Here is an 11,909-nt window from a genome sequence, read left to right as displayed (position 1 = left end):
AAACTTGACAAAGATATAAAATCTAGGGACAAGAAGGTCAGAGATCACCAAACAGATTAAACCCAAATAAACCTTTCCCCAGGCATTTAATAGTCAAATTCTCAAAGGTCAAAGAAAAAGAAAGGATCCTAAAAGCAACAAGAGAAAAAATAATAACATATAAAGGAGCTCCAATTTGTCAGGCAACAGAATTCTCAATAGAAACCATGATCATACGAGCTAGGAGGGAGTGGGACAACATTTTCAAAGCGTTAAAAGAAAAAACCTGCCATCCAGAATACTATTTCCTGCTTGCAAAGCTATTCTTCAACTATAGAGGTGAAATCTTTCCAGACAAATAAAAGCTAAGAGAATTCACCACCACCAGATTTGTCTTACAAGAAATAATAAAAGGTCGTTCTTCTATCTGAAAGAAGAAACCACTAATGTTTAAAAAGTAAACATTTGAAGGTAGAAAACTCACTGGTAAAATTATGTACACAAATTCAGAATATTGTAATATTGTAATTGCAGTATGCAATCAACTCATAACTTTCATATAAAGACTAAAGGATAAACATATCAAAAACAATAGCTACAGCAATCCATCAAGAGATAGGCAATATATATTGATATAACAGAAAGTCAGAATATAAGGGGGGATGAAATTACAGACTTTTTCTAATTTTGCTGTTTATTTCTATTCTCTCTCTCTCTTTTTTTTTCTTTTGACAGACTCTGTCACCCAAGCTGAAGTGCAATGGCATAATCTTGGCTCACTGCAACCTGTGCCTCCCAAGTTCAAGCAATTCTCATGCCTCAACCTCCTGAGTAGCTGGCCTTACTGCCATGCGGCACCATGCCAAGATAATCTTTGTACTTTTGGTAAAGATAGTTTTTCACCATATTAGCGAGGCTGGTCTCAAACTCCTGGCCTCAAGTGATCTGCTCACCTCACCCTCCCAAAGTGCTGGGATTACAGGCATGAGCCACCACACCTGATCTACTTCTCTTCTTTTCTTTGTAATCAAATGTAGGTTGTCATCTGTTTAAAATAACTTGTTACACATCTGTAAGATGTTTTTTGTAAGCCTCAAAGTAACCACAAAACCAAAAGCTACAATAAATACACTTTTTTAAAAAGCAACAAATTAAAACATACTACCAGAGAAAATCATTTAACCACAAAGGAAGACAGTAAGAAAGGAAGAAGGAAACAGAGAACCTACAAAACAACCAAAAACCAAGTAACAAGTGGCAGTAGTAAGTCTCTACCTATCAATAATAACATTGAATGTAAATGGACTAAATTCACCAGTTAAAAGACATAGAAAGGCTGAATAGATAAAGAAATAAGACACAGACAGACTGAACAGATAAAGAAATAAGACACAGGCTGAACACAAAAAGAAATAAGAAATATATGCTGCCTACAAGTAACCCACTTCACCTATAAAAATACACATAGTGTACAAATGAAAAATGATATTCCATGCAAATGGAAACCAAAAAAGAACAGGAATAGCCATATTTTATTAGATAAAATAGACTGTAAGCCAAATACCATAAAAAGAGACAAAGAAGGTCACTCTGTAGTGATAAAAGGGTCAATCCAGCAAGAGGACATAATAAATATATCTATACACCCAACACAGGAGCACACAAGTATATAAAGGAAATATTAATCAGAGTTAATTTGCACACTAGACCAAATGGGCCTAACTGACAACTACAGAACATTTCACCCAGTTGCTACAAAATTTTCTCATCAGTAAATAGAACATTCTCCAGGATAGACCATATGTTAGGCCATAAAGCAAGTCTCAATAAATTCAAAACAAGTTGAAATCACATCAAGTATGATTGCTGACTACAATGGAGTAAAACTAGAAATTAGTTATTTCTAATAATTATTATAAGAGGAACCCTGGAACTTACACAAACACATGGAAATTAAATAACAAGCTCCTGAGTAATAAATGAGTCATTGAAGAAATTAAGAAAAACATAAGAGATTTTCTTGAAACAAATGAAAATAGGAATATACAAAATTATGTGGGATAGTGCAAAAACAATGCTGAAAGGGAAGTTCATAGCAGTATATGTTTACATAAAAAATGTAGCAAGTCTTCAAATTATCAACCTAATAATGCATGTCAAAAAACTAGAAAAACAAGAACCAAACCAAACCCAAATTTAGTAGAAGGACATAATAAAGATCAGAGCAGAAACAAATGAAATTGAAACCAAAAACAACACAAATGATTCAAAAAAAGACTAAGTCAGTTTTTTGAAAAGATAAATGAAATCAATGAATCTTTAGCTGGACTAAGAAAAGAAGGGAGAAGACTCAAATAAATAGAATCAGAAACTAAAAAGGAGACTAACAATCAATACCACAGAAATACAAAGAATTATTAAAGAATTTTATGAATAATTATATGTCAATAAACTGGAAAATCTAGGAGAAATAAATAACTTCCTAGACACACACAACTCTCCAAGATTGAATCTCGAAGAAATAAAAATCCTGAATAAACCATGCAACTATGCAACAGGAAGGATATAGAATCCCCACATGGCTCTATGTATAATGCCAATCTTGTTATTGCCCTCAGCTGCAGAAGTCTTAGGTGAGCTAACCTTTAAAAATAACACCTTCCAGCTGGGTGCAGAGAGTCACACCTGTAATCCCAGCACTTTGGGAGGGCGAGGCAGGTAGATTACGAGGTCAGGAGTTTGAGACCAGCCTGACCAATGTCGTGAAACCCTGCCTCTATCAAAAATACAAAAAAAAAAAAAAAAAAAAAAATAGCTGGACATGGTGGTGGGTGCCTGTAATCCCAGCTACTTGGGAGGTTGAGGCAGGAGAATCACTTGAACTCGGGAGGCGGAGGTTGCAGTGAGCTGAGATCATGCCACTGCATGCCAGCCTGGGCTACAGAGCGAGACTCTGTCTCAGGGAGTGGGGTAGCTACCACCATTTTTCCTTCTATTATACAATACACCTGGAGATAGACATTTTGTCTGTCTGGAGATGGAGGAGGGGAGTAGTGGAAGAAAGGGTGTACAGAGGGGCACAAGGAGACTTTTTGAGTGATAAATATGTTCACTATCTTTATTGTGGTGATGGTTTCAAAAGGTATAAATATGCCAATGTATAGTTTCAATTATCCTTAATAAAACAAAAACCGAAAGAGACAAAAAAAGATGGCAGGCCAAAAGAGATACCATATAACATAGAATATAATTCTTTACCACTGCTCCTCAAAACATAATAGCTGGAGCCAACTTTTGCTCTTATAAGATGTTTCTGAACACTTGTGAAGGAGCTTTGTGTATTAAGTTTCCCCTCCAATCCTGACTCTGCCATTGGTGAAACTTTGGCCTCTGTATGCAGCTTTTAAATTTGTATTATATTGTATCATATTTTTGATTATGTTAAGCAGTAACATAGTTCAAAAAGTAAACTATATTAAAGTATATTTTAAAATCTGGCTTCTACCTACATGTACATCTTTACTATTTTCCTGATATTAGTAATTTTATTAGTTTCTTATATATTTGTTCACTGTTTCTTTATGCAGATATAAACAAATTTAAAAAATTCTTATTTTTCCTCCATACACAAATGGTAGCATACTAAACATGCTGTTTTGCATCTTACTTTTTTTTTTTCTTTGAGACGGAGTTTCGCTCTTGTTACCCAGGCTGGAGTGCAATGGCGCGATCTTGGCTCATCGCAACCTCCGCCTCCTGGGTTCAGGCAATTCTCCTGCCTCAGCCTCCTGACTAGCTGGAATTACAGGCATGCACCACCATGCCCAGCTAATTTTTTGTATTTTTTAGTAGAGACGGGGTTTCACCATGTTGACCAGGATGGTCTCGACCTCTTGACCTTGTGATCCGCCCCCCTCAGCCTCCCAAAGTGCTGGGAATACAGGCTTGAGCCACCGCGCCCGGCCCCTGCATCTTACTTTTTTTAACTTACTATATCTTGGAGATACTGCCATATCAAGACATCTTATTTTTTAAAAGTTGCAGATAATCTTATTGAGTATACATATTTTTTATTTAACCAGTTTCCTATAAATTGTTTTCAAATTAAAAAATTACAAACCATATTATAATCAATAACCTTGCACATGCAACATTTCAGATGTGTGCAGGTATACCTATAGGATAAATGTCCAGGATTGCCAGGTTAAGGAATAACGCATTTGTAAGAGTCAATAGTATAGGTGGTATGTAAGTGAAAACAAGACTTTTTAATATATATATATATGGTTTATTTTTTGTTGACATAATAAAAACAATAAAAATAAATATAATAAACATTGCCAAATCACCCTTATACCATTGTTTACTCACAGTATGAAAAAGCTAATTCCTCACAGACTCACCAAAGAGTATGTTGTCCAGCATCTGAAGTTTTGCCTATCTATAGGTAAGATAGGTAGTCAATGTACTTTCAATTGGCATTTTTCTTATTATGAATGTTGATCATCTTTTCACATGCTAAAAGACATGCATTTCCTTGTCTATATATAATTTACTCATGTCCTTTGTCCATTTTTCTCACAGAGTATTATTCTTTTCTTGATTTCTAGGTGCTCTTTCCCTAGTAGAGCAATTTACCCTTTGTTTATATGAATTGCAAATATTTTTTTCCCAGTTTATCATTTATCTTTTGAGGTTTTTATAGTGAGTTCTCCCCTCTGCCCCCCACCAACTGGATCACTCTTTTAGGAGGTACTACCTATCTTTAACTGCAGGTCCTGGCCTTCTCTGGTATGATAGATCCCAAATTTCTCCTGTATCTCCATACTGCATTTTGCCACCAAGGTAATGATGTCACTCAGTTGGTTTTGTTCTGCTCTCCAGAGTGCCAGAAGCATGTTTCCTGCAGAGATACAGGATCAGTTGATGCAGACCAAATATCTAGACTTACTTGGTCCAGGGTAAAGTCTCCAATAATGCAGAAGATCAACGTGACCCAGTGTGGGTATCATGTAAGTTATCAGGCAAGGTTTCTTTGCTGTATACATTATGCTAGGTTAAAATACTGCTTCAGATCCCCAAAATCATTCAGTACATAGGCAGAAGTTGAAATGATCCTAAGGGTATTTTTGGTAATTTTCCTTCTACTAGTATACTAACAGGGGAGGAGAGGTACTAGCAAAAGGTTCATAAAAGGTGGGTTCAAGTTCATATCTAATTTTTTTTTTTACATATGTCCTTTAAACCAATGCAGTAAGTTCATGTCTAATTTTATGGCTGGTTTTATTATGTTTAAATGAGAAACCAGGCCAACTATGGGGCATACAGCTGTTAGCGATCCTGAGTTCTCCAGACATGACATGCTTGACTCCTCCCCATCTCATGCTTAGCTTCTGCTATTAATGGCCAAGTTTCTCATTAGTTTTCTCAAGAACGCTTCATATACACTTATTTTCCTGTCCTTCAATCTAAACAAAAATGTAAAGCATGTGAGAGCTTAATTTGGGCAAAGCTTTTCCACTAGACTAGAAGAAAATCCTTTGAGGCATAGACTATGTCTTCCTCATCTTTGTATCCCCAGGGTCCAGTACCTATTAATCAAACAAGACTGAATAAACAAATATGCCAAATTCCACCTAAATACAGTCCTCCTCGCTCACAGTCTTTTAAGTATTCAGAAAAACTGAAAAATACCTGTGATATTTAGGATATCCCCTCCAAAACAGAGCACATCTGAAATCAAGCAAGAAAGGGAGAGGAAATGAGTCAAAATCAGATATAAATCAGATCATGGCAGAATTACATATGGTCAAAAGAATGACCTACTGAGTTTATCCTCATGTCTTTCTTGTCCATTTGTTCACTCCAGGACTCTGGCTCCTTCTTCCTACTTTTCATTTTCTCCCCCAAATCTGTCTGTACCTACACACATCTTTTCTAAAATGGAAGTATTCCTGTTCTCTTCAAAGCCACCCCATTTTTTGATAGGAACCTTACCCCTCTTAACTTCTTGAGACCTTCACACCATTCCTAATCTCTCTACTGAAACATTCCCATCAATAGCTTAGAAAATGAAACCAAAACACACAAAAATAATCCACATATTCTTGGCTCTATCTTCCCTTCTGCCTATTAGCTCCATTTTTTTTCCTGCTACATTCACAACAAACAAACAGAACCCCCTAATCTCAAAAAAGTTGGCAATATGTACTTTCCTCACCTCCCATTTACTCTTCCTTTTAAATGTTTTCTCTGCCATTATTTTTCTCGGATTACTCCAATCTGACTTCCACCTCCACCACTTCAAACGATCAGGCTCATCAACAGCAATAATCTTGCTAAATTCAATACTTTTCTGACCTCACTATACTTGACAGCTGTCATTTTCAACCCAGCTAGCCGCAGCTTTCTTCTAGAGACACTATCTCTCCTTTGGCTTCAGAAACATCACAATATCTTACCTCACTGGCTGCTTTGCAGTCTCTTTTGCAGGTTCCTTCTCCCTCATCATAATCCTCCCCTGGAGTTCCTCAAGCCTCAGCCAAAGGCTCTTTCTCTTTATTTATGGTCTCCCAACATGAACTCAATTGGTTCTTAACTTTAAGTCCTACTTTATGCCATCAACTCACAGTTTCATCTCTAACAGAGATCTTTTCTCTGAGCTCCAGGCTCAATCATAGCTGGATTCTCCACTTAAATGGAGTCATTCTTCACCTGAATGACTTATTGGCATCTCAAACTCAACATACTCGAAACAGAACTCTTGATTTTCTTTCTCAATGTTCAGTCTTTTCTGTCTTGGTAAATGACCATTTATGAAAGCCAAAAAACCAAGTCTTTTCTTACCACTTCCCACTGAAATTCAATCTATTAACAACTCCTGTCTGTTGAATCTGTAAGATATATTTTAAATCTTATTTAAAATGCAGCTCCATGCAGCTCCACTGCCATACCTCTACACCAACAATCTCCAGTCTTGACTGCACATTGGAATTACTTATGAAACTTTAAAATGTCTTATTCCTGGGCCAACCTAAAGAAATTCTGATTTAAATGCCCTGGGGGTGAAGCTCAGGCATTAAGATTTTTAGTTAGGGAAGGTGGTACAGTACCTGTAGTCCCACCTATTTGAGAGGTTGAGGCAGAAGAACCTTTTAAGCTCTAGAGTCCAAGACAAACCTGAGCAACATACTGAGACCACAGTCCCCTCCTCAAAAAAAAAGGTCAGGCGCGGTGGCACACCACGTAATCCCAGCACTTTGGGAGGCTTAGGCAGGTGGATCACAAGGTCAGGAGTTTGAGACCAGCCTGACCAATGTGGTGAAATCCCATCTCTACTAAAAATACAAAAATTAGCCAGGTGTGGTGGTAGCCACCTGTAATGCCAGCTACTCAGGAGGCTGAGGCAGGAATTGCTTGAACTTGGGAGGCAGAGGTTGTGGTCAGTTGAGATTGCACCACTGCACTACAGCCTGCACAACAGAGTGAGACTTTGTCTCTAAATAATGAAAAAATAAATATTAAAAAAATTTTTTTAAAGACAATTAAAAAGCTCCTCAGGCAACCACAGCTGAAGTTGAGAACCACTGCCTTAGACCAAATCTCCATCATCTCTCCAGAACAATTGCCTCTTCCAGCTTCTATTCTTATTATTCACTCTCCACCAGCATTCAATCTCCACAAGGTAGCCAAAATCAGCTTTAAAGTGTTAATCAGATCATATGACTCTCCTGCTAGACCTTTCCACAGTTTTCATTTATACAGAAATATATAATTCCAACTCTTTACTATGGACTACAGAGCTTGGTGATCTCACAGCTACCTTCTCCCAACCTTGCCTCAAACCACTCTTCATCCTGCCAGCTATGCTTTGGCTGCACTGGCTTTCTGTTAGTTCCTAGGGCATGCTGAGCTCTCTCCCATCTCAGAACCTTTGCACTTAGTAATCTGCCTGAAATGCTTTACCCCTAGCTACTTCACAAGCTATTCCCCTCATCCTTCATGTCGGCTTGAATAATACCTGCTTGGCTGGGCGCAGTGGCTCAAGCTTGTAATCCCAGTACTTTGGGAGGCCGAGGAGGGCAGATCACGAGGTAAAGAGATCGAGACCATCTTGGTCAACATGGTGAAACCCTGTCTCTACTAAAAATACAAAAATTAGCTGGGCATGGTGGCATGTGCCTGTAGTCCCAGCTACTCGGGAGGCTGAGGCAGGAGAACTGTTTAAACCCGGGAGGTGGAGGTTGCAGTGAGCCAAGATTGTGCCACTGCACTCCAGACTGGCGCCTGGCGACAGAGTGAGACTCTGTCTCAAAAAAAAAAACCAAAAACCTCCTCAGAGGAGCTTCCTGTGACCACCCTGTCTCATACACTCCCCTACCCTAAAATTGTTTTGTGGTTTCTTTTTACCACTATACTATGTTTATTTCCTTAACAGAATGTGTAAGCTACAATTAATGTATTTATTGTCTGTCCTACTGAAGTGGAAACTCCATTAGGGCAGACACTCTGTCTTACTTTCCCCTGTATTTCTAGTACCCATTAGTTGCTGGTATTAGAGTACATACACCATATAGAATTTTTAACTTCCCCTTCATCCAAACCTGATGAGAAAAAGCAAAAGACCTTTCATATGTGTTCCTTAAGGATGAAGGGTGAGCCAAATAATGAAATTCTTAATGGAGATGCCACAAAGTAATTACTCTGGTGAATCTCAGAATGTTGGACAGAAGCATATAAGGCACTGTCAGTAAACGATGAGAATGTTACATAAATCCTAAAAGGCATACTAAGGTCGGAATCATTTCTGTTGGGTACACCTGACTAAAAAGTTCAAGAGTGGGTTCTTGCCTCGCCTGCACCTATTACAGTGCTTATCACAGAGTAGGTACTTAAAATATGTGTACTGCACAATTGAGTTTTTTTCCAGATATCGGACATTTGACAAATATCTAAAAGCTTAATACATAACAGAACATAAGAAAACACCTATTCCTTCCTCACTGGATCAAAATGTAATAACAGAATGAAAAGGTGTTTTTTAAATTATGTCTATGTACACACTCGAGATACATTATTAAGAGACAACCTAAAGAATACTTCATTTTGAAATAAAATACAAATGTGCAAAATAAATTAGCTCCCCCTCCCCGCCTTTGAACACTGAGTCAATAGAATGTGAAACCAGGTAATGGCAGATAATAGGCAAAGGTCCAGCTTTTCAGTGGCAACTTGAAACCAAAGATGAATGCTGCTAAATGAATGACCCTTTAGTACCTGTTTTAAAGAACTTCTGGACTCCTTCTTTTATAAACCCCCAGGAGCCCAGCACCACATCTTGTTACCCTACAATGCTCACTCACGCTCCACGATGTCACTAACGTAATAACTGAAGATGTAGGTCAGTTTGTCCATGTCACGTTCCGACTTGCAGGTCAGGCTGAACCTGTCCATTAATGCTGTAAACCCTGACCAACAAAGCAGAAGTCACCATGTTAACCGAAAATCCTCAACTCTTTGGTCCATTTCTCCCCACACATCTGGCTAGTGTAAAGGCAACAGATCCCTTCAAGCTGAGTAATTCCTTTATCCATTAACATGGTGTAACTTAGAAACTAATCATGGTCAGGCTGGTTGCCGGGGCCACTGGGGAATCTAGAGGACCACCCTCTCTGCTTCCAGGAGCTGGAGACAGTGCCCTTTTCACCTGGAGCCAGCTCTTTCCTCCCCTCTCTGAGGCTGCCTGGCTATGGGAAGCCATAGAATTCCTCCTCATGTCTCGCTAGAGAACGACTGACAAGGGCAATGGATTTAAGCTTCACGTAGAACGCACACGGTGAAGACAGGTACCTGGTATTACCCATCTTCATATCCCTGACACAGAGTATTTGCTTAAATGAACGACTCTCAGAAGTGGCTGCTAGATCGCTACAACCTAGAACAACGGCGGGCACATGCTTATGGACGCCAAGAATGAATGAACGAATAAAATAATTGTCTGAAACAACACTTAATGGAAAATGCTCGGGGTTGGGAGAAACGGGTTCAAAGCCCGCCGCGTGGTCCTGTAAAAAATCCTCTCCTCGCTCCGAGTTTCAATTTCATCATCGTTGAGGCGAACTCAAGGACTAAGCTGGTTCATCCCAAAAGGTGTCCTCCCGCTCTAAAACGAAGACCCTCAAAGTTTCCTGCGGAAGCCGTGGCACGAAACTAAACTGTGCCTTAGCTCGCGGGAGGCCAGGCCTGTAACCGTCGCAGCTTAGGCCCAACGGCCGCCTCTCCGGCAGGCCGGGAGACTGAAGTGCCAGCCCTTGCCCTCACCCGTCACATGGACGCCTAGGACGCCCTGGGCCGTGGCGACCTCAGGTTCCGATCCCCGCGGTTTCCGAAAGACCAGAAGGTCGGGAAGCAGCGCCGCCAAGCGGACCTCCATCGGCCACAGAGGCGGAGCCGCCTCCAGCTCGCGAGTCACCATGATTGCCCGCCTAGGAACCGGAAACAGGGTCCAGCCGTGTAGCAGCCAATCCGCACCGCAGGCTCTGCCGGGACCCTCCCGCCTACCAATCCGCACAGGCTTCCTTGGGGCAATGCCAATTGGAAGCGGCCGCAGTCCCCGCCCCACCAGCTTCCAGTAGCCTTCGCCAGGCCGACTTCCGGGGGGAGAAGGCACTGGAGTTGCGGCAGTAGGCGTTTGCAAAGGAGCAAAGCTGTCTTTTCTAATCTCCTGGAAACAGGGGAGGTGAAGAGCTCCTACGATAAAGCCGCTGATGTGAGATAACATATCGAGGTCTTTCCTCCATACCAGAGAGTAGAATCTTGGGTCATCTCTGAATTTGGTAAGGGCAAGTTCCATTGGTATAAATCTAAGGCAAACCCAATGTTTTTTTCTTAAGTACAGTTTGACTAAAGCTATCGAATACTGTCAGTCCCTTTCTTTCATTGTCAAGAAGACTTTCTCCTCTTTTAGCTGCCAGGGCAGGTCTACTGGTTTCATCATGAATGCTTCCCCCGGGCTGTTTGTCTCTTGTGTGATAATCGCATATCGGAGGGGGTCTAGTCTTTGTTGCTTAGATTCCTGGCAGTAACAAGGTGAGAATACTGTGGATTTTTAACCATCAGAAGTGTTTTTGTGTTGTCTTCTGGGGAAATATAACAAAATCTAAAAAGTACATCTTCACTATCTGAAATGCTACAGTACCTAATCAAGGCTGCTTTTGTGATAAGGGCTAATTTTCTTCATGGAATTACTTCATCACATTTTGATAAACACTTTCAGTAGTAGCATCAAATGTATGATCAGCCTGCAGGTGACAGAAAATGGATGGGCCAGGGGAAGAAATTAAGGGGAGGTAAAAGCCAAGAGGCCCAGACATTACAAGTTTGACACTGCCTACAGAGACACCATCCCCATGCAGATATGTCTTGTCGGTGGAGGTCACAATTTCAACATTGGAGAAACAACCTAGAAACTAGGAGTTGCAGATTTCCTCAAAAGTCAAATTACTTTTTGGTGTTTTTATAAATTTATTTTAAAAAATAACAATTGCAATGACATCAATGATCGATCACCTGTACCCCCCATACCACTAGGGGAAAAACCTTCGATATAGCTGAGTCCCAAAGAAAAATCAAGACATTATTATCAGGCACCCTATAGCCACAAAATGCTCTGTTGGTCCAGTGGTATAGACACTGACATGTTCAATGTACCAGTGCAGTTAAAATATATACACTTAAAATTATCCTGCATTAAAAGAAAAAGCACTCAAGTGGCATAACTAGGCATTAAACCAATTATTCATTTATCCATTCACTCTGCATCTGTGAAGTCATCACTAGAGTCACAAATAAAAATGAACAAAAGAACTAGTAACAGAAAAAATATGAATGTCAATACCCTGCCCCCACTTTGTGGGCTACTATGGTGTGCT

The 11,909-nt window shown here is 39.9% G+C and overlaps 1 protein-coding gene across 1 annotated transcript; it reads right to left on the bottom strand.

The window, feature by feature from the left end:
* Positions 1 to 2,747: 2,747 nt before the first annotated feature.
* Positions 2,748 to 11,382, bottom strand: LOC141584312 (uncharacterized). The gene is made up of 3 exons (XM_074398021.1): positions 10,300 to 11,382; positions 5,674 to 5,712; positions 2,748 to 4,882 (listed from the first exon to the last, which is right to left on the bottom strand). Exons 1-3 carry the CDS (start codon positions 10,829 to 10,831, stop codon positions 4,725 to 4,727), a joined length of 729 nt encoding a protein of 242 aa, XP_074254122.1. The 5' UTR covers positions 10,832 to 11,382; the 3' UTR covers positions 2,748 to 4,724.
* Positions 11,383 to 11,909: the final 527 nt, after the last annotated feature.

This window comes from Saimiri boliviensis, chromosome 4 (genome assembly GCF_048565385.1).
Source record: "Saimiri boliviensis isolate mSaiBol1 chromosome 4, mSaiBol1.pri, whole genome shotgun sequence".
In the NCBI taxonomy this organism is placed as follows: Eukaryota; Metazoa; Chordata; class Mammalia; order Primates; family Cebidae; genus Saimiri; species Saimiri boliviensis.
Note: the sequence above shows the minus strand (reverse complement) of the source record. Positions and strands in the feature narration are given on the sequence as shown.